This window comes from Tenrec ecaudatus, chromosome 4, assembly GCF_050624435.1.
Source record: "Tenrec ecaudatus isolate mTenEca1 chromosome 4, mTenEca1.hap1, whole genome shotgun sequence".
NCBI classification, from domain to species: Eukaryota; Metazoa; Chordata; class Mammalia; order Afrosoricida; family Tenrecidae; genus Tenrec; species Tenrec ecaudatus.
Window position 1 is genome coordinate 4,104,585 of NC_134533.1, and position 26,294 is coordinate 4,130,878.

The following is a 26,294-nucleotide window of genomic DNA, read 5'->3' on the forward strand; positions in this document are numbered from 1 at the left end:
ATCAACATGACAAGCCTTTCAGGGCTGGGACCCAGCTGTGTCTGCCCCTCCCTCCGGGAGAGGGGACAAGCTGGAGCACTTGCGGCCCTTGGGAGGAGTGGGCTGAATACTCTGCTCCCCTCCCCTCGGGCTGTGCTGAGGAACGGCACGCTGCTGTTTGTGCGCCAACGAGCCCGCCAACACAGCGTTTTGGTGAATGGCACCTCGTTGAAATCAGGCGGCCACCCGCGCCCTGGAATCCCAGTAGCGGTTGGCTGCAATTGGCATATACTGCGGCAGTGCCTTCTCCGGAATGGGTACAAACACTTCTAGTCAGGCGGCCAGCTAGCTGCCTTCCAAACTTCAAGCCAGATTCAGAAGAGGACGTGGACCAAGGGGTCTCACTCCTGACATCAGATGGAGCTTGGCTCCAAGCAGAGAGCCCCAGAGACGTTCCTTGTGTCTTCCTGACCATGCCAAGGCATTCAACTGCGTGGGCCGCAACCAGCTTGAAGAGCCTTGAGGAGGATGGGAATTCCAGGCACTGCATGGTGCCCGTGAGGACCTGGATCAAGAGGCAGGTGTGCGGACAGAACAAGGGAATACTCGTGGCTTAAAATCAGGAAAGGAGTCTGCCAGGGTCACCTCCTCTCGCCACCCTTATTCAGTCTGTCTGCTGAGCAAATCCTCGGAGAGGCTGGCTTACATGGGGAAGACTGTGGCACAGGATTGGAGGCAAGCCTTTGAACAACTGAGCGATGCAGGCGACAAAGTGAGGAGGACTCGGCGTCCTTGCTGGTGAAGGCGAGGGATAGAGCCTTCAGTGTAGAGAAAGCCAAATCCTCCCCACGGGACCACCAGGTCCCGCCATGATCAACGGAGCAAAGGGGGACGGTGTCAAGGGTTCCCGCCTTGCTTGGATCCACAAGGGTCCATCAGCGGCACAAGACCTCATTAAAGCGTTGAAAAGCAAGGGTGTTAAACCAGGGTATTTCCCTAGCAGCTCCCTGGACGTGTGGGAGCCGGAGTGGGAAGGCGGAGCAGTGCACTGGAGGGCACTGTCGGAGACGACTGTGGGAAGCGTGGTGCCAACAAGAGAAGCCGTGCAGCCAGGAGCCATGTGAACACGTCTCGGAGACCAACAGCACTGGCAGCGTGGCTGACAAGTGACTTTAGGACTGACCACATACCTTGGGAAGCTTTTTCACTACATGACAAGCAGGGGCTGGAACTACAGCAACGAAGGAAGTGGGGGCCGTCAAGCGGGCCCCTGGGCAGAGACCCACAGAAGCAGAGTCCATACAAGACAGGACTCGTGAAGTAGATGCCTGCCGACAGGAAGGGCACAGGCCGTGAGGAAGTCGGAGCGTCCGTGGGTCTGATGAGGGTGGCAATGGCTATGCTGCTGCGGCAGAACTTGTCACGTGGCAAGAAACCTTAGCGAGATGTTAAGCGATGCAGAGGTTGAGGAAATGATCAGGAAGCAGCGATTGATGATGGCGGTGTGTAAATTAAGACGAGCTTGTACCAATGGCGACAGCAAAGTGAGGATGCTGTCCCGGGGTCGGAGCTCACCGTGGAGGATCCCCACGGGTTTCCAGGACCGTGACGGTTTCTGGGAGTGAAGGACAGTCTTCCTCCAGAGGAGCTGCAGGTGGCTTCAAAGGGCCGCATAACTAACGCCCACGCCGCCAGGCTCTAGGCTTTGGAAAGCCAGCAACAGTCACAGCAACAAGAGGAGACTTAGGTCAGGGCTGCTTTTTGTCTTTCAAACACAAACCTTGGAGTACATTGTGCAGCAGTTTGAACTGTGACACAGGGCTGCAGACGTGCCAGGACAGGGACCCACGGCTGCCCACCTGCCCCTCACCCACCCTGAACCTTCCCACGCCTGTGTCCACATGGCAGCCTTGCTCTGCATAACACACAGTGCTGCTCACACTACCACAAGGCCCGGCATCGTCACACACCAACTCAAGACAGCATCCTCCACTACACTCCAGCTGCCCGGCATTCCCCTACTGCTGGACCGAGGTCCTGTTCCCAGTCTGTGCCACTGTCACCAGGTGGCACGTGGGCAGGTGCAAGGGGGGGTGAAACCTTGGAAGGTCTGAGCCAGAGGATGCCCGCACACACTACTGCTCAGACTCCCCACGAATGGGACAGGACACCAGGAAGCCTGCAGCCGGACAGCTAGCTGCCCAGCGTGTCATCAGACCCTAATGCTGACTTGCACTGGGATCTGTCTTCGATTTCCTGCTGCCTCCCTCCCTCCAGGCTGCAGGCTGAGTCCATGCCTCGGGCAGCTTCCAGGAGACTGCATGCCGCCACCCCTGGTCCCCTCTTCACAGCAGCGGGGCACTCGCACACCACAGGATGGTGGCGCCAGCCCATCTCTTCCCCAACACTCACCAGGCTGGCCCTCGTCACAGGCCTTTGCGCAGTGGCCACCCTGCAGAGCTGATGGAGAGCTGATGGGGATCTAGTGGGGGCACTGGAGCTGCTGCTAGAGCCCCTGAGATTCCACCCGTGCCGAGGAGCAGGGTGCCCCCGGGGTGTCCACTGGAGGCTTTCAGGAACAGCCCACCAGGCCCGTCTCCTGAGGTGCGCCTGGATGGGTTTGAACTGCCCGCCTTTGGGCAGGTCCCAGTGCTTCACCTCAGCTGTGTGTCCCCGCATTTGCATAACAAGACAAACTCAACTGCCCAATTCCAGCCCACTGCCCCTGGGGTTTCTGAGACTGTCACTCTGAGGGTGCAAGGAAAGGCTCGTCTCTATCACGGGGCACCTGGTGGTTCACCAGCCCCTCGTCAAAGGCAGTTTACTGAACACTCGTTTATGACAACCGGGACTGCATTGCCCCCCTAAAGCCTGTGGGTATAGGCTGCAGAGGATAGACGCCACTGTAATAGTCAACCGCACCGTCAGGAGGGGGCACTGGGTAGGTGGGGGCACAGCTGGACGTGGACCTGCACCATGCACCTCTTCAGCCAATGCCAAGTTCTCCCGCACCCCCATCTGATCACACTGCCTGTATTTCTCTGGTGGCACTGGCATCTCGTATGCCAGGTAAGCCGGACCCTGCCAGAAGAATGGGCAAATCCACCTTGGAAACACCCCGCCCAGCATGTGCCTCAGAAGCAAGGGTGGCAGCCGCTACAGAGACCCCTGTGGGGTAAAGCCTAGGGTTCCAGCAGGGACAGACCCCCGGTGCTGGACAGTGGGGCTGTGAGGACGGTGCAGAGACGGCAATGCTCCAGGAGTCCAGTCAAGTCCAGTCATCAGGGCCACCTCAGCCACGCTGCTACCCGGGGACCCTGGGGCAGCAAAGCCTGGGAGCAGCCACAGGGAGCGAGGCTTTATGGGGAGTGTGGGGGGGGATTGTCTGCGATGCAGAGGAACTAGAATGAGAGGCAGAGAGCAGCGTGTGGCTCGGACAGCACGTGCTGACCCTCTGCCTGGGGGAGGGGCGAGAGGCTGCCAGTCTCTCGTGGCACTTTCCGCAGCAGGACCATGAATGGCCGGGTGGGGGTTGAGGACAAGAACAGCCTCCCTGTCTGCAAAGGAAGCTCCCACAGGCCTCGGCAGCCGCAGCACCCAGCCTCTGAGCTGGTCCAGATGCTGCCGTCTGTCCGTCCACCTGTGGGTAACCTCCAACCAGCCACGCCCACACCCATGGCCATCACTCTCCTGGAGCTCAGAGCCCCGAGGCCTCACTGCCTATCGGTCTGCCTGTCTTCTCACCACCACTTCCCTGGCCAGACCCCTCCAGACATGCCAACTGTGGAGCTATGCACAAGCTCACAGCTCTGCCAGTGCTGGCCCGCGCCTGACGGCTCCCCCTCCTCCCAGCCCAACTCCCTGAGTGCCACGTCCCACCCCGGGGGCCGACTGCACTGTCATCCCACCTCAGTGCTGAGTCGCCCTCCCACGTCACCACTACCACCTTCCACCTTGCCCGTCAGTCTGTGGTCCTTCAGGGGCTTGAGTGTGCCGTGACACTGGAAGCCCTATCACTGGTCTGCCCAACACCAGCGAGGTCATCAGTGAGCAGGCTTCAGCAGAGCTTCCAGACGGAGAGCAGGCTAGTCTGTCCGTTTGCGAGGAAGGAGACCTCATGGACAGCAGCACAGCATTGTTAGCCACTGGAAACGTCATGAGCACCGTCCGAGATGGTGCCGGGAGACGAGCCCCGCAGGTCGGAAGGCACTCCACGCAGGACGGAGGGCGCGCTGCCTCCTCCAGCAGTCGACCAGACGTGCATGGGCCTACACTTGCTAATGGGACACAGCTCAACAGGAGAAGAAACGCTGCAAACATTAACAACTGGAACCTGGGCTGTATGAAGTACGGATCTGAGAAAATCGAAGTCATCAGAAATGAAAGGGCACGCATCAAGATGGCTGCTCTTGGCACTGCTGGGCTGAAATGGGCTGGTACGGGCACCTGGTGCGGGCCCCTGAAGCACAGGCCTGTGAGCAACGCCTGTAGAGGCACGGAGACACTCAATATCAGCAGGGGCAGCCCGGCCAGGGGCCGACTGAGGACCAGACCACCGGTTCCTCAAAGAGAAGTTCAGGTTGAAGCGGGAGAAAATTCAGACATGTCCATGAGCGCCAAAACATGACCTTGACATCCCCTTTGACTTTCCAGAATGTCTCAAAGACAGGTGGAGCACTGAGCACTAATGACAGGAGACCTGATGAACTCTGGGAGGATGTAGGACGTGGTTTGTGAAGTGAGAGGGAGCTGAAGAGACCAGGGAAAAAGAAGAAACCAGGGAATGCTAGAGGAGACGCTGAAACTTGCTCTGTAATCACAAGGCGGCTGAGGCAAATGGAAGAAAGGGAGACGTCGGAGAGTCAAACAGAAAATGTCAAAGGGCATCTTGAGAAGACAAAGAAAAATATTATAATGAAAGTACAAGGAATGAGAGTTTTTGAACCAAAAAAGTAGAACCTGCTCAGCACACCTGAAGCTGAAAGAACTCAAAAGAAAAAATCCAGTCTCATCAAAAGATACAGCATCTGGGGTCTTAAAGGCTTGAAGGTAAACAAGTGGCCATCTAGCTTGGAAACAACAAAGCCCACATGGAAGAAGCACACCAGCCTGTGTAATCATGAGGTGTCAAAGGGATTAGGTATCAGGTATCAAAGAACAACAACAATAAACAACAACAAAAAAATCTTATCATTGTGAATGCGGGGGGGGGGCAGTACGGAGTAGGGGCCAAAGACCATCTCTAGGCAACTGGACATCCCCTTATGGAAGGGTTGAGGGAGGAGACAAGCCAGTCAGGGTGCAGTGTAGCAACAATGAAACATACAACTTTCCTCTAGTTCTTCAATGCTTCATCCCCACCCCCCTACTATCATGATCCCAATTCTACCTTGGAAGTCTGGCTAGATCAGAGGATGTACCCTGGTACAGATAGGAACCAGAAACACAGGGAATCCAAGGCGGATGATTCCTTCAGGACCAGTGGTGAGAGTGGTGATACTGGGAGGGTGGAGGGAGGGCGGGTTGGAAAGGGGGAACCGATTATAAGGATCTACATATAACTTTCTCCCTGGGGGTCGGACAACAGAACAGAGAAGTGGGTGAAGGGAGACGTCAGACAGTGTAAGAGATGACAAAATAATATTAATTTATAAATTATCAAGGGTTCATGATGCCGGGGCTTACATGGAGAGCAAATGTTTTGAGAATGATGAGGGTAACAAGTGTATAAATGTGCTTTATATAATTGATGTATGTATGGACTGTGATAAGAGTTGAATGAGCCCCAATAAAATGATTAAAATAATAACAACAAAGAAATATTCCAGTCTTGAGATTCAATGGGTAAATACTGAATGACGCAGGAAGCGTCACAACAAGATGGAAAGAACACACCGAGTCACTAGCAGAAAGAACAGGTTGACATTCACGTGACCAAGGACTGATGGTTGGGAAGAAAGAAGTCCAAGAGGGACTGAAAGTACTAGCCAAAAACAAGGGTCCAGAAGCTGATGGGACACCAGCGGGTGCTCAGCAAGCTGACGCAGCACTGAGAGCACGCGTTCTTTGCCAGAAAACCAGGAAGACAGCTAGCTAGCTCCCGGGCCCAGTGACTGGAGAGATCCACATTTGCACCCATTCCAAAGAAAAGTGACCAACAGAACGAGCAAGTTACAGAACAACATCATCAATGTCACAGGCATGTAAGATTACAGGACCATGTCACTGATATCACAGGCAAGTAAGATTACAGAACTATGTCATTGACATCACAGGCTTGTAAGATTACAAAACCATGTCATTGACATCACGTGCATACAAGATTACAAAACTATGTCATTGACATCACGTGCATACAAGATTACAGAACTATGTCATTGACATCACAGGCTTGTAAGATTACAGAAGTATGTCATTGACATCACGTGCATACAAGATTACAGAACCATGTCATTGACATCATGTGCATGGAAGACCACAGAACCATGTCACTGGCATCACGTGCAGTAAAATACTAAAGGCCCTTCAGCAAAGGTTGCAGCAGTACACTGTCTGGGCGCAGCCAAAGGTGCAGGCCAGATGCAGAAGAGGGCGTGGAACAAGGATATCATTGCGGATGTCAGATGGATCTTGGCTCCAAGCAGAGAACACCAGAGAGGTGTTTACTTGTGTTTTACCGACTTTACCAAGGCATGCGACTGTGTGGATCGTAACAAACTATGACAGCCTTGAGAAGAATGAGAATTAATTCCCAAACACTCCATTGTGCTCATGGAGAACTTGTCCGTGGATCAAGCGGCAGCTGTACAAACCGAACATGGGAAGACTGCGTGGTTTAGAATCAGAAAGGCGTGTGCCAGGGTCATATCTTCTCACCACACTGATTCAATCTGTATGCTGAGCAAACCATCCGAGGCCAGCTCATGGGAAGAGTGTGGCATCAAGATTGTAGGAAGGCTTATTAACCTGCCGTGTGCAGAAGACACAACCTTGCTTGCCGAGAGTAAGGAGGGCTGCAAGGCCTGGCTGATGAAGACCAGTGGGATGACAACGCCACGTAAAAGAGGGCCCACATCCTCAAAACTGGACCAACAAGTAATGTCATGATCAACGGAGACAAGGTTGAGTAAGTGTGAACGGGATATCCCAGAGTGCCACCCCTGTGTATACAACGAGCCCTCTGAGACGCGAAGGAGGGATCTCATTACCAGCATGGACCAGGAGTGAGCACGCCCCCTAGACCCGAGATCCCTGCCCAGTGAACCTCCTGAATCCAGAAGATGGGAATACCATGTCAGCAGAACCAGGAGCCAGAGCATGAACTAGACTGATGGACTTCCCAACATTCCAAGCAACGTAAGCAGAGCGCTGTGTGCAGGCGGCTGGCTTGCAGAGTGGGGTCTCTCGGGGAACTTAGTTGGGGAAGTTGGCCTTGCTGAGCCACGGGAGTGGAGCTGAGTGCCTTCTGCTGAGGTTTCCTGGAGTGGGGAGCCTAACTCAGGGAGCTTAAGCCTTCCGACTGAAACTTGACAGAACGTTGCAACATGTCCGGATAACTCAACTCTCAGCATTCTCACTGGCATGACAACTTGTTGACTTCCTTCATCAACCCTTTGGTCATGAATTTTGTCTGTGAGTTCTGGGTAGCTCGTGTGCGGGGTATTAGAACCCAGAGAAGTGAAGCAGAGAACCTTAACTAAGACTTCACACAGGATGTTACTTTGGAGACTAAGGTGCGCCGACCCAGCCCAAGGGGTTTTCAGTCCCCTCCTGCGCATGTGAAAGTTGAAGAAGGATGGGTGCATCTCCGTTGTGGTGCTGGCGAGGGTATTAAAAGCACCAGGGCCTGACAAAAGAACCAACAGAGGTCTTAGAAAAAGTACAGCCAGAAGGCTCCTTAGAGGCAAGGATAGAGAGACTTTGTCTCAGGTCCGTCGGACATGTTGAGAAGAGACCAGTCCCTGGAGGAGTAGAGGGAGACGCTGGACAAGACGGAGGGACACAGGGCCTCCAACAGCAGTTCAGACATAACACATGGCGAGGATGGGGCTGGGCTGGGCGGTGTCTTGTGCTGTTGCCCACTGGGTCCCTGTGAGTCGGAACTGGCACTTGGCGACCGTCACAACATCTCACTTCAAAGCACAGTCGTCCTTCTCCCAGTGGGCAACTCGGAGCCAACTGCACAGGGCAGCGAAGGGGCCTGCCCTCACCTTCCAGCTTCCCTGGCGGCTGGCTCAGCGCACGGGCTGAGGAAGTGGGGCAAGGTTACAACCCCGACGCACACTGTTCCTCACGTGAAACCATGCAGCGCTCCCTTGCTCTGCCTTTTTGGGTCCAACTGCAGGTTGTTCTGGAAATCCCCTTGTTCACAATGTAATCCATAGCTTGTTACAATCCAGAGAGGAATGCCTTGCAGTCAATGAAACACAAGAGGCTAACTGCCTGGTGTTCTCTGTTCAAATGCACATTTAAGAAGGAGTAGCCTCGTTAATTCAAATGATCAAATTGAGGAAAAGTGCGCATTCTGAGGCGTTACAGGAAGTACTCATGCGATAAGAATCGTCACGGCAGTAACTCGCTTCTGGTCTAGTCATTGCGGCATCTCTGAATCTTGGATGGCGGAGAGCACGGCCCCGGTTCATGGAGGGCACTGAGGCCCCGGCCCCGGGCCGCCATGAGCCAGGCACGGGAAGCACTTGCAGGGAAGGTGAGGTCGTGGGTCTGGGCTCCAGAGGGGCAGACGGAAGTGAGTTCTCATTCTACCTGGCAGCCACAAGCAAGATGCTACAGAAGACAACTTTAAAGTGGCTGAAGCAGTGCCCTGCCAGGGAGCTGCCAGAAATGCAGGGTGGACTCTCAGGAGGAGGACCAAGGACCTCACTGCTGAGCCGCCGGATCCGGCTGGAAACAAACACGATGTTTCCCTGTGTTTAATCGGCTATGCAAAAGCATTCGACTGTGAGGATCAAAACAATCCGCATGGCTGGCAGGGCGGAGAATGGAATTCCAGAACGCTTCATGAAGAACCTGTCCAGGAAGCTGCACATGGACGTGGTCACACGGAACACAGGCTACTGCGTGGTCTAAGATCGGGAAAGGTGTGTCCAGGTTGTAGCCTCTCACCTGCCCTACTCAACCTGTGTGCTGAGCCAATCACCGAGAAGCTGGACGTGGAATTCGGATGGAAAGGTGACTCACTAACCCCTGTGCTCTGTGGGCGACGTAGCCTTGCCCACTGAAAATCAAAGACTGCAGCCTTCGGTATGAACTACTGCGGCTCGAGAGAAAGAAAACCTGCCTGGTGATAAATGGAGAACAGACTGCAGCTCCCAAGGGGCTCATCGGACTGAGTTCCACAATCAGTGGCCACAGACGCAGAATCAAGAAATTAAATGACCTATCGCACTGGGCAAATCTGCCACAGAAGACCTCTTTAAAGTGGTACCGAGAAAAAATGTCTCTCTGCAGACGTGGACTAGACCCAAGCCATGGTGTTTTCAATGGCCTCTGCGTCTGCAGCTGAGCGTTGGACGGTGAATCAGGAGGACTGAGGGACCCAGTGCCTGGGGTGATGGCACGCTGAGGGGGGGAAGCCCGGGAGAGGCCGGAAGGCAAGCCTGCCTGTCCTGGGAGCAGCACAGCCAGGATGCTCCTCAGGAGGGGGATGGACACTCGTCTCGGGTACTCAGACGTGTCGTTTGGAAAGACTAGTCCCTGGAGCAGGGGATCATGCCGGGTCAAATCAGGGGCCCAAGAGATGAGGAAGACTCTCGAGGCGATGGACTGACACAGTGGCTGCAACCCAGGACAACAGGACGCCACCTCTGGCCAGTCGCAGGTTGTCCCTGATGAGCAACTCAAAGCCAGAGTCTGGTTCTGTTGGCTCTGACCCAGAGCGACCCGTGCACAACAGAAGGCAACCCTGCCGGTCCCACGCCATCCTCACATCGGAAACCCCGCGGCAGTTCCACCGGCTCCCCCAGGCTTGTCCGGAGCCGGAAGCAGTGCAACAGTGGCAGGAGGCCCGGTTCACTGGGTGTGCGTCAAGATTTCATCACAACGAGGACCTTTGTACCGCAGTCTGCGAGACACAAACCCTGTTTGTTCAAACGCCCGAAGGAAACCCTGGGCTCCCAGAGTAACGCCGTCTCGCCACCTTGCTGGTCCAGGCTGGACAGCATGGCCTGAGGAGGCCAGCCCTGGGCGCTGTGGGCTAGGGTCAGGCTGCCATGGTCAAACCCAGAGAAAGAAGCAGAGGCACTGGGTGTGCAACGCATGCACTCGCGCACACGCGCGCGTACACACACACACACACACACACGGGGCCTCGGCTCCGGCCTCTGCGCACAACAAGACTTCCTCCTCAGCATGAGAATGAGGCTGTGTGAAGGCGACAGGGGCCCTGGGCGTCCTAGGACATTGCCTGCCAAAGACCGCAGCCCTTGGCCAAGAGCTCGCTCCTGGCCCACAGACACCACAGCCCGCAGAACAGCCTGTCCACTTGTCCCCGCCAGGGCAGGCGCCCCGTCAGAGCCCCTCAATAGCTTCTGGGGGGGAATGGGCAAAGACGGGGGGCCCCAACCTTGGAAGGGTGGGGGCAGGAGTGGAACTGGCCTTTTAAAACCAGCAACCAGTCAACCATGTTTTCTCTCTCTGAAAAATAATAGTTCCAAAAGAGAGGGGAAAGGGACACTGTAAGACAGTGACTTAGGGCGGCCCCTGGGCTACGCAGAAGCCCTAGCCAGTCACCCCCCAGAACAGCTGGCACTACAATACCCCGCCGTTCCCCCACCCCCCAGCTAGAGGAGGCACAGAGCAGACCTGTCACGTGTGCGCTGAGCAGAGTATCAACAGGACCTGGGGGCTTGTCCATGTCCTCCCTCTCACTCCGTTCCCAGAAGGTCCTGCAGCACGCTGGCCAACACTGGGACTGGACACACGCTCCCCACAACCCGGATTCTAAGGACCACCACCCGGCTCCCTGCAAGGTGCCAGGGCTCCGGGGAGGCAAGGGAGCCGAACCAGGTGGCAAGGACAGGAGCTCTGCAGGGCCAGTTGAACCAAGCCCACTGCCCTCCGGCCTCCACCAGCTCCTAGAGGGCCCCCAGCACAGGGAAGACCGACAATCGTGTATGGAAGTGGGCAGCCTCTCTTCCTCCCTTGCAGCGGCTCATCACAGCACGGCTCGCAACAGCACAGCGATGGCAGCCCTAAAGGCCCCGGGCAGGCGAGAGAAGGCACTTGGTACCTGCATCAGGGCAGACTGCGTCCCATGGGCACGCGCTCTGGGGCACAGAAGAAAAAGGCAGCAGCAGGACCAAGACAAAGGGAACCGGGGCAGGGGAGATGAAGTCACGGCTAGAGGGTGCCAGGCACCAATGCAGGTGCAGGGAGGAGAGTGAGCTATGGGGAGGAGGGCACTAAGTACTTGACTAGAAAACGATGATCCGAATGTGAAAATCCACCTAATTCACAATAACAAGTTGTTCCTTAAGAAGAGTGATGCGGAGTGGAGACCCTGCCCATCTGTAGGCAACTGGACATCCCTTACAGAGGGTCTCGGGAAGGAGAGGAGCCAGTCAGGGTGCAGTGTAGCACCGATGAAACATGCAACTATCCTCTAGTTCCTAAATGTTCTACCCCCCCCACTATCATGACCCCAATTCTACCTTACAAATCCGGCTAGGCCAAAGCATGTACACGGGTACAGGGCAGAGCTGGAAACACAGGGAATCCAGGACAGATAACCCCCTCGGGACCAATAATGAGAGTAGCAATACAAGGAGGGGAAGGGGAGGGTGGAGTAGAAAGAGGGAACCAATCACAATGATCTACATAGAACCCTCTCCCTGGGGGACAGAAAACAGAAAAGTGGGTGAAGGGAGACATTGGAGAGTGTAAGATATTGAAAAAATGGTAATAATTTATAAATTATCAAGGATTCGGGAGGGAGGGAGGGAAGGGGCAAGAGGGGGGGAAATGAAGAGCTCATACCAAAGGCTCAAGTAGAAAGAAAATGCTTTGAGAATGATGATGGCAACAAATGTACAAATGCGCTTGACCCATGGTTGGATGTATGGATTGTGATAAGAGCTATAAGATCCCCTAATGAAATGATTTTTAAAAAAAGAAGAAGAAAAGCGAGCACTGAGTGCTGTGTGCGCACGTGGGTCCCTCTCCATATAGGGTTGCCCACCCTCCCCTCTAACACCTCCGCGAGTCGGGTACCCGGCTCTCCACAGCACTTATAAGAACCCAACTCTGCCTTGACCTGCAGGAACCGGTATGACCTGGTCCCAGGGTTGAGCCAGCCTCCCCTGGCTCCCAGCCGCCCTCCCTCAGGGCCTGAGCCAGGACAATGGCTTTGGCTCTGTTCCCAGGACGGCCAGCCTCTTCCTCGCCCCTGGTCCTGGCTCCTGAGAGAAGGCACCTGCTCCCTGCCCAGCAGGTCTCAGGAGACCTGGGCAGCCATGCACCCACCAAGACGCATGTCCCCAGGAGCCACCACCTGCAATGACCAAGGAAACGCCTCACCTGGGGAGGGCAAGCCCCTCCTGTCTCCTGAGACCGCACAATTTGGGGCAGAGGACATGGAGGCAGGCTGCTCAGCAGGTGCAGGACATGGCTATTCTAAAAGATCCACAGTGCACGTTTCCAAAAACGAAGGGCGGTGGGAGAGCATGGCCTTTTCAGAATGGTTCCCAGAGAGAAAACAAACAGACCCAATGCCCTCAGTCAGTTCCCACCCCGAGGGACACAGCAGACACAGTGGCAGCGCCCAGTGGGCCTGCAGCTACTTATTGCTCCACAGGCTGCCTCCTCAGAGACTCCGACTCACTCATGAAAAGCCTGCACCCAGTCCCTGAACCTCTTGGACCAGAGTTCTCAACCTGGCCTGGGGGACATTTGGGGTCTGGTGGCTCCTAGTGGCCTGCATTTCCTGGACATCATACATCGAGTGCTGGTTAGCAGGAACCCTATCCTGGGGTTAGGGACTGAACTGTCTGTCTCTCTCTCTCTCTCTCTCTCTGTCACACACACACACAAACACACACACACACACACACACACACTGCCCCCTCCTCCTAAAGGATGTGCTATCAAGCCTGATCTCAGAGGCAAGATCACTGCTGGCATTCAAACTATGAATGTGGAGGAAATCACAGACGGACAGCCAGGGCAGCGCTCCTTATGAGCCAGGATGTGGAGACACTGTCTCCTGGAGAAAGAAATTGTGCTGGGCAAGGTCAAGGGTGGGTGGAAATGAGGGAGGCCCTTGCCAGGTGGGTGGACGGATGGACACAGTGGCTGAAGCAGTGGGCTCACACAGCTGGGCTGTGCTTCCTTCTGGGTGTGCACGCTCAATGCCCTCACCAAGCTCACAAACGGAGATTTGGGGACACACACACATACACACACACACACACGACACGTCAAGGTTTCCCAGGAAGCAGAAAGTAGGTGAGCCCACACCTGGTCCTATGGCCCTCGAGCCGCCACTCTGTGAGAATGTGTGCCAGCCCTGCCTGTGCCTGCATCAGCGCGGCCCCTGGGCTCTAGCTGTGGCAGCTCCACACGTGCCCGCCTGTCTTCCTTCCCTTCCCGTCAGCCCAGCTCCACCCTGGCCTCAAGTGGTGTTCCTGTCACCTGTTCCTTGTGTTTGCCCCACCTTGGGCAAGGGCATGTGTCCTGACTCAGGGCTGGTGTGTGCTGTCAGCTCCAGCCAGGCTCCAAGTTGTCACTGGCTCTGATGCTGCACACGTGGATCAGGGTGGTGGCAGGACTGGTTCTGCCCCGTCTTCCCACCTCACCCATCTCTGAGCAAGGGGTCTCTGACAGAACTCAGTGGCTGCAAGGCCACCACTCAGCCTTCAGACAGAGTGCGCGTCTCCAACTCAACCTGAAATGGGGGACGGGGGCACGTGTGACCCGCAGTGGCCATTTATACATACCCCAAGCAAGAGCACTCTCGGGAGCTGCGCCCGCCCAGTGTCCCTTCACCTCTCCCGCCTCCCGGGCTGCACCGAGTGAGCCCGCAGAGAGGGGAGCCCTGTGCTGCTCTTCTGATCCTAGGGGCTCCTGGGCTAACACAGGCACCCCAAGAAGCAGTGGCAGCAGAAAGCAGTGGCTGGTGGAGCTTGGCGGTGGCAGCAGTGTCTCCAAAGACAGGCAGGGCCCCGGCAGTGGAGCCCAGAGACCTAGTGCGAGCTGGGCACTACAGTGCAGAGGAGACGAAAACTGAGCCTTCCAAGGAGGGGCCTGGGAAACACCCCAGACTCCCACAGGAAAGTCCCAGCACTACACCCCAGGAGGGCAGGTGGTTCTTACCCAGCCCTAGTTCTAGCCTCAAACCCCTCTGCACCTGGCTGGATGGCCTCCTGCAGGTGCTTGTCAGGTGCCAGAAGGGAATCTGCAGGGGGGGGGGAACCACCAAACCAGAGACCTGGGTGACCCACCCGCAAGTCTATACCAGGGTCCTCAATGCAAATGCACGCAGCTCACAAAGGAGACGTGCAGTAGAGGAGCAGAGTCTACTCAGCGAGGGGACCCAATCCTAGCTCTCAGAAGAGACCCACGGGCCCAACAGCAGACGGGACGCAGCTGGAGAAGACGGGGAGCTGAGCATCAGGAGAACAAACATCTCAGTGCAGGAGGCCCCAAAACACAGGCAGGAGCGAAAGGAGACCCGGGACATACACAGTGTCCCCAAGTGGACCAGGGTGAAAAGCAGGGGTTTTATTGATATGATGGTCACAGTTTTCCCCACGTGGATTAAAGAGGGAGTCACCAATTCAGCTCAGGATGGGGGGAGCCTCCTATAACTTCCTGAAGCATCTGCTAATGCCTCCGGCCACCGGAAAAGCAGCCAGAGATGTTGCCTGGGCGACGCACCACCAGCAGAACCAACACCAAGTGCTAACCGCTGCGTGTCAGGCCTGGGCCGGCACCCTGAGAATCTGTCAGCAGCAGAAAAGTATGGCCCCAACAGGGACGGCGTGTCACCCAAACACAAATGAGACGCAGACAAGGTGTCCCCTCGGCCCTGACCATGAAGGGGCTACAGAAGGCGCTCCTGAGGAGTGAGACAGGCAGCGGCAGAGAATGTGCGTGAGTCACACCATCCGCGTGAAACAGGGATGATACTGTCCACTCCGCGTGGGGGACAAGGTGACTTGAAGGAAGGACCACACAAGTACCAGTCCCCAAACCAAACCTACTCACTGTGAGCCTGCAGCACAGCGCAGACTGCCCTGGGGCTCGAAGGCTGGTACCTTTATAGGAGCAGAGCAGACGGTCTAACTGCCAGACCCCTGAACACACGGCCACCTGAGGCTTCAATTGACAATACATGGTGTCACTTAGAATTTCCTGATAAAATAAAACCTGCAACATGCCAGAAGAATATTACAGAGAGGACAGCATGACACCCCCCTGAAAGCAGCCTGGAGGCAAAAGCCTGAAGGGACAAACAGGAATGGGCAGTTCACTGCCCCCTCCCCCACACTGCCCTGGAGGAGACTTGGCTCACAGCAACCCTACAGGACAGGGTGGAACTGCCACTGTGGGTGTGTGAGGCTGTCACCCTTTATCTGGGTATTCACAGAAAACATGAAGGGAATGTAGACGCATGATTAGGAAACAAGTGAATTTAGCATGGAGAGTACCCAAAACTCAAAACTACCTTCATATGCTACAAATAAGCAATTAGATCATGCAATTAAAAAAGCCCCCACCCATCTATGAATAAACTTAATGAAAGCCTTCTAAGACGGATACACAGAGAGCTGCAAACATGATGACAAATTAAAGACAAGAGAGGAAGGCAGATGCCCAGGGACCGTGTGGGTGTGGATGGGCTGGGACACAGGGACATCGGTAAGCGAGGACCGGTTGCGGTGGCCCTGTGCGTGCACACAGGGTGGCTGGGGTCGAAGTCACCACAGAGGAATGGACTGTGAGAGGTCAGCCGTCAGATATGCCACGTCCATGAGCCAGCAGTTCTCCACCTTCCTCATGCCGAGACCCTTTCATACAGTTCCTCATGTGGGGTGACCCTAACCATAAAGTTATTTTCATTGCTACTTCACCACTATAATTTTGCTACTGTGATGAATCAGGTGACTCCCATGCAAGGGTCGTTCAACCCCCAAAGGGGTCCTGACCCACAAGTTGAGAACCGCTGCTACAAACAAACCAAACAGACTCACACTCGCGTGCTCCGTGGCACGCAGCAAGGCGGGAAGAACCTGGCAAACAACACCGAGGGAGACAAGCCAGTCACTAAGGGACAGATATCACACGAGGCCACTTAGAAGTGCACCTTGGCCCAGACTCAGGTCGTGATTTAAATCCACTCTCCACTGGGTCGGGGGAATCAGCTCCATGAAAGCTCGGTCGGTGATGTTTGTCCAGGAGCAGCAGAACCGGCGCAGAGGGTCTGCGCTCTGTGGAAGCACGCCTGCCCCTCACTGAAGGCTCGCTCCTCTTCCACACAGGACGCAGCTGGATCCTGGGAGACAAACCATCACGCCGATATCACACACACTCACAGACAGAGCTACGATGAGGAAATGGGCTCCCTTTAAGGAACTCTGAATCGGGGCAGCGGGAGGCAGTGGGGAGAGGCAGGCAGGGAAGAGCCAGCAGTCAGTCACACACAGGAGGTCAACCACCACTCCAACATCCCCACCCCTCCACCCAGCAACACAGGCTGCGGTGGCCTGCACAGTGGCCCCAGACAATAGACCGTTCATCCAAGAGGCCCTTCAAGTGGCCACTGAACACGTGAAAAGGTGCTGGGTGCCACCCACCATCGGAGAGACTTGAAGCAAAACCACGCGGAGAAATCCCTCCACTCCCTCTGGGGCGGCTCAGTGGGCAGGGCAGGGAAGAGCAAATGCTGGTGAGGATGTGGGGAAGCAGGAAGCCATAGCCCACTGCTGGGGGGAGAGGGGAGGAATGCCAATGGCACAGCCATTGTGGAAAGGGGCATGATGGTTCCCCCCCAAAACACCAAAACCACACCATAAACACAGCAGCCGCACCCCTCGGTATATTCTTAGTCTTGAAAGTGGAACACCCCACCCCCCACAGAGGCTGGCACACCAATGTACACACAGCCCAAAGGTAGAAGCCATCAGGGTGCCCACCAGCAGACAAATGGGTGAGCAAAACATGCCGGACACCCAGTGGGTGCCCCACCATCAGCAGGAGAAACGCAGTCCCCACAGGGAGTGACACAATGTGGGTGGAGCCGGAAGAGACCACACTGAGTGCACCCAGCCCAGCACATCAGGGCAAGTCTGCATGACCTCACTTCCATACAAAGACAAGGGCACAGGCAGGGCTTTGGAGAGCAGGCAGCAGGGAAGGGAGGGGTCGGCCGTGGGTGAAATGTCAGGCTGCACGTGCGCCTGTTTCCTCTGCCATCAACACACTGTTCACCTGTACCACGTGCGAGGCAGCCCTGCCACACCTGCAGACGCTCAGCACGAACATAGGATGCCCCAGGTCGGGGCGGAATGACCGCAAGGCGGCATCTGGAGAGCACCCCCCCTCCCCCCAGTGCCTCGGGTGTCCGGACTCAGCATTTCTGCAGGGTGACGGGCTTCTCTGCTTGGGTTCACTTCTGGCTGGGGTCTTCTGGCCCCCACAGGCGACTGGGCGGGATGATGTGCAAAGGGAACAAGGGAATGCCGTACTGCACGGTTTGAACTCAGGAAAGGCGTGTTCAATCCTTACTTGTTCAATCTGTATGCTGAGCAGGTCAGCAGAGGAGCTGGAGGACGCGCAGAAGAGTGCAGTCTATTCACACCTGCGACGTGGACACGACACCGCCTCACCCGCTGAAAATGAGGAGGACTAACTACGGCCTTCAACGTGGAGCACAACAACCGCACAAACCTCACCCGTCATGACAGAGGACGGTTAACATGTCCTGCTTGCATCCACTGCTCATGGAAGCAGCAGTCAAAGCCCATCTGCGCATGAGGCCTCTTTAAAGTGTTGAAAAGCGTGGAGGTTACCTGGAGGACTAAGGCAGGCCTCACGCAAGCCAGGTACCTTCAATCGCCTCATCTGCACAGGAAAGACTGAGGCAGAACCAACGCATTGGAAGCACGGTGCTGGGGAAGAACACTCGGAGCACCGAGCACCGTAGACTGCCAAAAGGACAAACAGGTCTGGCTTGAAAGAAGTACAGCGAGGATGGTGAGCCTCCATCTCACGTACTTTAGACCAGTCCTTGGAGAAGGACACTATGCTTGGACCCGACGAAATGATGGACACAGCAGCTGTCAGAAAGGGCTCAAACACACAAGCAGGTTTGAAGGTGGCGCACACCGGGCAGTGTTTGGTTCTGTTGCGCCTATGGGTCGCTATGGGTCAGAACCGATGTCTCGGCCCCTAACAACAACTCGGAAAGCAGATACTGAGGCCCACCAAGGAGGTCGGCCAGTTCTGTCATCCTACTGGGCTGAAAAAGAGGCAAGTCCACACGCAGAAAGGGGAACTTACCGCCGCCAAGAAGAGCTGGGAGCAGAGCAAGTGCTTTGGGCCCAGGGCCCCTGGAACCGGGAGACTGAGAGCGCTAAGGGCAGGTAGCGGCCTGAACCAGCAGACAGCGGCCTGGACCAGCAGACAGGACGGTGGGAGGAGCTCACAGACCCACAGAACAAGGAAGCTAAGCACCTTCGGGCAGGAAGCTTCCTGGAGGAGCGGGGTGCCTCCAGGTACTTCCATGAGTAGCCAAAGGCTATACCATATGACCCAGCAGGGCAGAGGGCAAGCCTGGGAAGGGCCAGGTGACAGAGGCCTGTCTGTGGGCACAATGGTGTCCAGGTCAAAGAACAGTGTCCTGAGTTGTTCCAGCACTGCCAAGTCGACCCCGATCCTGCATTGTAGTTGCTTACATCCTTCATACACCCCGTCACCACTGCACCAATTGCAGTCCCAGCAGAGGGGTAGGAAGTGCTGGCCTCGGGCATGAGGACTGGCAGAAAGGTTGAAGAGAGGAAGTATGCCTGGCCCGAGCCTCATGGGCATCAGTCTGCGCTGTGGCTGCGAAGAGAGACAATCTGAGGCTACTGTCTTCTTTCAGCCCAACCACTACTTGCTCCCTGCAAGCAGAATGCTGTGGACGACACATGATCGGAGGGAGGGGCCGGTCCCTGGAGGAAGGCCTCACAGGTGATAAAGAAGAGGGTCAGTGACAAAGAGGACGACCCTGGATGAGATGGATGGGCACCATTGCGACAAGCAAGGGCTCAAACACAACCCGAACGGTGAGCAGGGTCTCTCTGAGTTGGTGGCGAGTCGAAGGTCCCCAGCAGCAGTAGCGAGACTGGGGGGAGGCCAGGGAAGCAGGAGCAGTTGGCTCCTCCAGCCTGGCCAGGCTACAACCCCCACATGGGGCATTCCCTACCATGGCTGGCCAGATGTATGTCCTGCCCCCCTGGACACACCTACAGCTCATCTATGTAAGCCAGAAAAACACATACACGCGCACACACGCACACACACCACCACCACCAAGAACACTCGCTCACAGCTGCATTTGCACAGTAGCATTAATAAACTCTGGTCTGTTCAGGCCTAGGAAGAATGGACATGGACGGTGGGTAGCCGGCAAACCAGGCTGAGCATGGAAAGGAGAGCATGGACAGGGCATTCACTTAGTGGCCACTGTGGTTCTGAAACCCGAGGCCGAGGTGCTGGGGTGGGGCTGTGACCCACTGACCCAGCCCCATTACCCAGGCATGCAGCCTCTTCAGGCAACAATGCTGAGAGGTCAGTCGCTAGAAACAAATCCCCCAGCAACAGGCTCACCCACAAGGGTGACACTGACTGCCTCCCTCCACCCCAGAGAGCGCTGTGCAAAGCACGTTAGCCCAGTGCATGCCCGGTGCCCATCCTCGTGAGAGGCCCATCCCTTCACTGCTCCTGACCCCGACCACCCCTCCATGCAGCTCACATGCCGCCCCAAAACCACACGCACAAGCCCACTGCAGCCGCACCCACAATGCACTTGCAGAGGCCACCCCGGGGGGTTCCAGGACCTTCACTCTTTATGCGAGGACATAGCCTCATCTCTTTCTCAAGGCCCAAGTGGTGGTTTTGAACGGCTGACCTGGGAGGCCCTAAAAGGAAGTCATACCCTTGCTCTCTAAGCCAGCCGCCAGGAAATACACACAAGAAGCAGGATTCAGGGAGCATGAGATGCCCCTCACAGGCAGCACACCTATCGAAGGGCTGTTGTCTCCAAGGAAATCCAAGTGGGTTCCTCAACCCTTCAGGAGGCAGGGGCCCAGGCAGGGCCCACTAGGGCCACTCCCTGTCACTGACCACCTCACCACTCACTCAGCAGAGACCAGAAGTGCCATCGAGGCCCCCACTCCTAGGAGAGGAAAGGCCACCTGGATGCCACATACACACTTCCTCCACACGATGTCCCTACACATCCCTGCTGGTCAAACGTCACCTGCACATCTCCACCTGTCACCCAGACATCACCTGTACACCTTGTCACCTAGACATCTCACATATACATCTTTACCTGTCACCCAGACATCACCTATACGCCTTGTCACCTAGACATCTCACCTATACGTCAGGTCACCCAGATGTCACCTACATACCTTGTCACCTAGATTATCTCACCTACACACCTGGTCACCCAGACATCTCACCTATACACTTGGTCATCCCGACATCACATACACATGTCACCCCAATGTCATCTATCTACCTCCACCTCTGTCACCCAGACATCGTCGCACACTTCTGTGGCCTTGCTGTCACCCACTGTCTGCAGTACCAGCTACCGCCCCCCTTTCCCCCTCCTGCCACCTCTTCTCTGGCCACCCCTTCGGCACCATGGCAGAGGTTTTCAGAGGAAAATGGTTCCTGACGGAAAAGCCATAACCTTGGTGGGGCCTTTCGCCCCGCAGACCTCAGCTGCCCCAGAACGGTCCGAAGGGACCTGTCCCGATCTCCCAGTATCCCCCACAAGTCAGACGGGGAGATAGGAGTTCTGGGAAAGGAGGGCCGTGAGGCCATCGATCCTGTTCTCCTGAAACAATCCTGTCATTCAAAGGCTGGAAGTGCCTGCGACAGGCTGCCTGGCAAGGAGCAGCTGCTGGCGTTGGACATTATGGCCACCCACCAGGCTGCCCCCAGCCTTTTCTGGACACTTGTCAGCACTGCCTGACACCTGGGCACCACCTCTCCACTGCCCAAGGAAGCAATGGGGGAGATGAGGCACTTCCCTGAGGCACACGAGGACTATGCAGTTTGCTCTACGAGGTGGACGGCCCTGGACTCTTCTCTGTGCGGTCCCCAGGGCGTGGGCCACGCGTTTGGTGACCGAGGGTTCAAAGCGCTCGGTCTGGGAGGATGGCGCACTCTCGGGGACAAGGCCCGGCGTACCTGCGGGAGCGCCGTGTTGAGCTGCCTCTGCAAGGAGTCCCGTTCGTGGCTGACCTCCTGGAGCTTGCCCTGGGTGAGGGCCAGCGTCTCCTGTGTCTCCCTCAGTGTGTCCAGGAGGCGGTCTCTCTCGCTCAGCATGGACACCATCAACTGCTCAAAGTGGGAGTCCGCATCGGGCTGAGTCGGGGAGCCCGAGCCCTGGCTCCCTCCGCCTCCCGGGGGGCCTTCGGCTTCGCTGATGGTCGGCATCACCTCGCACATCATCTGGGGACAAAGCACATGGGCCAGGGTGACGACATGCACAATCGAGGCCGCCCCACCCCCCAAGCCCGCAACTTCACTAGCATCTGGTAACTCAGGTTGGACTCCACCAGGGGCGGCAGCTGAGAAACCGAGTTTGAGCGTGGCCACTAAGCTGAACCCACCTAGGAGCTGCAGTGGCAGAGCAGTGGCTATGCGTCAGGCTGCTGACCGCAAGGTCTGCAGTGTGAAAACACTAGCTGCTCCAACGGAGAAAGACAGGACCTTCTACTGCCGGTAAGAGTTAGTCTTGGAACGACCTCCCCACGCCCGCCCCAGGGGCAGTTCTACCCTGTCCTGTAACATCTATGAGTCAGCATCAACGCAGGGGCAGTGACGACAGGTGTGTGCTGCGGCAGCAAGGCCTGGTGACCCGCTTCTGTAAGGGCAGACCGGACCAGATGGCGTCTCCTTGGTGGCACACACAGGGCCTGCCCCTGAGATGGAACCGACTGGCCGGAGGCGGGTCCGTGGTTGAGGTTTTTTTTAAGTGAACCAAAGCCAGGGTGACCACCAAGGGGTCTGCTTGGAAGCCAGGTCGGAAAGGGTGGCGGAGTCACCCAGTGCAGCCCGGGGACTCCCTGGGACCCCTACCCCCTGCGGGGTTCTGTTTGCAAAGCTGTGTGGACTGGTGGATGTGGCTGAAAATGGGCGTGTGGAGTCACCTGCTGCTTTCTTTGTGTGGTTTAGACATTTTCCCCAGGTGGGGGTGGGGTTGTCCAGAAAGCCCAAACACATGAGCCAACCAATCCCACTTCTTTACAGGAAGAGCAGAGGGTGATCAGAGCCCGTTGCCGGGGAAAGTACAAAATCCACCAGGCGTGTTAGTTCCTACAAAAATGTGTGTGGTCAGCTGCGGGGTGGGGGGGACAGTGGACAGCAGGCCAAGGAGGGGAACCGGTGGGGCTGGGGAGTTGGTCACCCTGGCATAAGTGAGTTTGCAGGGGACATACTGCACACACACACACACACACACACACACACACATTCCACAGTGGAAACACAGCAGGTCGGCAGATACGCAGGGACAGTTAGGAAGGAAGAGAAAGGTGATATGTCAGAGACTATTAAGTGTCACCAATAGGAGGACGGGGAGGGGGGCGCCTATTCTGGAGGGTCCTGAGCTGCACTGGGTTCGCAATGGACCCAGCAAAGAGCAAAGATGCCTCCCAGAAGAGCGCAACAGGCAGCAACAGGACCTGAGAGCTCCTGAGGCCCCCCCATCGCGGCCGCTCCAGGTGCGCGGAACTGGGGTACAGGACGCCTTTGGCCGCGGGGTCCGGCCTGGGTGGCTGCGCTCACCCAGGGTGCAGGCGCCACAGGTCCCCGCCCCTCGCGCCGGACACGCCGACGCCCCCCGGCGCCGGGGTCCGGGAGGAGTGAGCGCCGCCGGGTCCCCCGAGGCGGAGGGGGGCGCGCGGTGCCGGAGTCCCGTCGCGGGTCCCTCCACCCGCCTGCCGGGCGCCCGAGCCTGGCCCCCGACCCCCGCAGCGGCCCTGGCCCCAGGGAGGGCGCGCGACGGCCGCGCAACCCCCGCGGGACCCCGGCCGCGCCGCCTGCTGCCTCCGCCTCCCCGCGCTCACCTTGCCGCTGGCGGGGCGGGGGTCGCGCGGCTGCTCGCTCCGGCGCGCTCCCGCCGACGAAGGACGCCCGCGCCCGTCCGCCGCCCGCACCCGGGCCCGCCGCCCCCAGTCACCAAGGCCGGCCCGGGGCCGGACACTGCTGAGCGGAGGAGGAGCGGGCCCGGCCTGCGCGTCAGCGGCGTCAACGTGCCCGACGTCGGGCGCGTAGCGAGAGCGTCAGCGCCCGGCACGCCGGCCGCCCGGGCCCTGGGGGAAGGCGCCCACTGCGCAAGCGCCGCCTCCGCAGCCGGGCCGGCCACGCCTCTCGAGTGCTGATTGGCTGTGCCTCCAGGACAGCCAGGCTCTCACCTGGCCGGGTAGGGTTGCATGCAGGTCAGAGAGCCTCTGGCGCTTCCGCAGTCTCTCCTCCGCCTGACGCCCTGTTTGTCCTCCAAACCCGCTCAGGCGGACTACCCAGAGCTGGTCCGTGCAGGACGTAGCCGTTTCCCGCGGCACCTGGGAGGCAGAGATGCAGGGCACGATGCTGGCATGAGCTGGGCACGCTGGTCACCTCCCAGCACTGACCCTTGGATCCTGGCCTGCAATGACACCCTTCTGGGAGCCAGTTCCTCACCTGTACAGTGGCAAATGTCAGGCTCCGCTGCAAGGGAGCTTGGGAGAACAGAATCTGTGGGAAGCCACTGGTGGGATCCTGGCTCGGGACTTTGTCCCCCGGGGGTGGTTGGTTTTGTCTCTCTACAGACTTAAGACCTTTCTTGTGCCCGTTTTAATCAGCCAGGAGAACAAATACATCTGTCCTGGCAGAAGGATACCTGGAGTGCTTCTTAGAAGCCAGGTTTGTGAGACAAGGCCTTATATACTTTAGACACATTATCAGGAGGGACCAAAAGCCAAACTCACTGCCATCGACAGGGTAGCACTGCCCCTGTGAGCTCCTGAATCTCCCTCTCTACGGGAGTAGAGAGCCTGCCTTTCTCCCTGGTGAAGTAGAGGGTCAGCCGCAAAGAAGACCCTCAAGGTGATGGAGGGACAGACAGTGGCTGCAGCCATGGGGTCACATTTGCCGCGATGGTGAGGTTGGTGCAGATCTGGGCAGTGTTTGGTTCTGTGCTGCACGGGTCGAGGTGAATGACAACACCATGGCACCCAGAAACAGCAGGATAGATAGCACGGAGCCCCGAAAGAAAGGTTAGTGGTTTGACCCCACCACCACCCCCAGAAGGGTGTGGCTGCCTGCTCTCATAAAAATCACAGCCTTGGGAGGCCTAGGGGCAGCTTTCCTCCGGCCTGTCGGGGGTTGCTATGCATCTATGAGTCAGTAGAGACTTGATAGCTCTGGTTTGGGATATGTGGCCACAGGAGTAGGGTGGCCGCTGAGTGACCCAATGTCTGTGCTCCCCTCTGCCCAGAATCCATTCAATGGAAGCTCTTGTGCCTCCATAATCCTGGGAGCTGACGAACCCTGTGGGGAGAGGGGGGGCCCTGGGGACTGAGGACACAGCTCAAATGAGTTGTCCACAGGAACTTGGCTAGTTTAGGGCCGAGCTGGGACTGTTCATCATGTTGTTTTGACCAAGGAGTGGTCGCTGTAAAGGACAATCACAGAGGGACCCCAGGGCAGAGGTCGGTCAAGCCCAGGGCTTCATCCCCCGAGCCACATCAACGATTACTGTCAACGCCCTTGGGGGTTCCCTGGTGGCACAGTGGGTTAGGCGTTGGGCTAGCCACAGGCGGGTGGTTCAGACCCACCAGCTGCTCCCTGGGGGAAAGGTGCACTATCTGCTCCTGTGAAGAGTCACCACGGCCCCAGGAACCCTGCATGGGGTCACGAGTATCCTGACAGCAGTGGTTTTGGGGGGTGGGAAGTGATGAAGGAGCCCTGGGGTCTGGTGATCTAGCCCCGGGGGGGCGGGCTGCAAACCAGAGGGCCCGTGGTTTGCTCCACCAAGGAAAGCTGCAGTCTGCTCCTGTAGGGGTGTACAGCCTCAGACACCCTGTGGGCAGTGCTGTTCTGTCCTGCAGGGTCACTGTGAGTCAGGGTCCATTCAGTGACATGACAGTGGTTTTGTTTGCTTGGTTTTAAGGTGAGGGGTGGGTGTGTGGGGAGACAGGGAGCTTAGTCAACCAGGACAATGGATAGAAACACAGAGCTAACATTTTATTGATCCATCTCTTAAAGGCCCCGCCCCCCCGCCCCCACCTCCAAAGCCTGTGCTTTTTGCTGGAGCAGCAAACATGTCTCTGGGTTGCGTACATGGTTGACGCCGAGGCAGCCCGAGTCGGGGCGAGCCCACATGTCCAAGTAGAACAGAACGGGGCACCAGAGAGAGTTCAATGACTGCGTTTTCAGAAATCAATGGCCAGGCCTTTCTCCCAAGGTGCCTTCTAGGGGGCTCGAACCCCCAGCCTTCAGGTAGCTGCCAAGTGGGCTCACTATTTCCATCACCCAGGGACTCCTCAGGCCTACTCCTCATGGGCAAAACACGTGGGTCAATGTAGTACCCATTCCAGGACCCCACTACCAGGTCTCCTGCACAATGCCAGACACACAGAGAGAAAGCCCTGCTCGTGGGCCCAGGCGTGACCTCTTCTGTCTCTTTCATGCGTATAATTATACCTTAAAAGCAAGTCAGTCATCAGCCTTTCGCAGCTCCCTGGCTTCCCTTGACAACTTCATTGTGATCAGCCGTCGGGCATCCGGTGAAATGAATGCCCAGCTATGGTAAGGCAGAGGTCGGCACATCATCAGCTCTCACGGTCGCCTGCCAATGGCCTCAGGTGATGTGCCAAGCCCACGCTAAGCCTTAGTCTCACCATCCGTCAGAGGGACGTAATTACGCCCACGCTACCTGCCGTGGCGAGAAAGTCCTCTGTCCAGGAGCGGCTCCCTGCCCTGTCACTCTCTGCACGTCAATGGGGGGAATCCACACAGCCGTGACAAATGCGGACTCTGGAGTGTGGCAGCAGCCCTGCTGCGGCTCCTGATGGCTGGACCCTCTTAGACCA

The 26,294-nt window shown here is 57.0% G+C and overlaps 1 protein-coding gene across 2 annotated transcripts in view; it reads right to left on the reverse strand.

Annotated features, from left to right (window-relative positions):
- PPFIA1 (PPFI scaffold protein A1) overlaps nucleotides 1–23,454 on the reverse strand; it is a 64,651-nt gene extending 41,197 nt beyond the window's left edge. For both annotated transcript variants that reach the window (XM_075545232.1, XM_075545231.1), the window contains exons 1-2: nucleotides 23,289–23,454; nucleotides 21,406–21,669 (exon numbers count right to left, since the gene is read on the reverse strand). In XM_075545232.1, the coding sequence (XP_075401347.1) occupies nucleotides 21,406–21,669 (264 nt within the window). In that variant the 5' untranslated portion in view covers nucleotides 23,289–23,454. The remainder of the gene's footprint in view (nucleotides 1–21,405; nucleotides 21,670–23,288) is intronic.
- Between the last annotated feature and the right edge of the window lie 2,840 nt (nucleotides 23,455–26,294).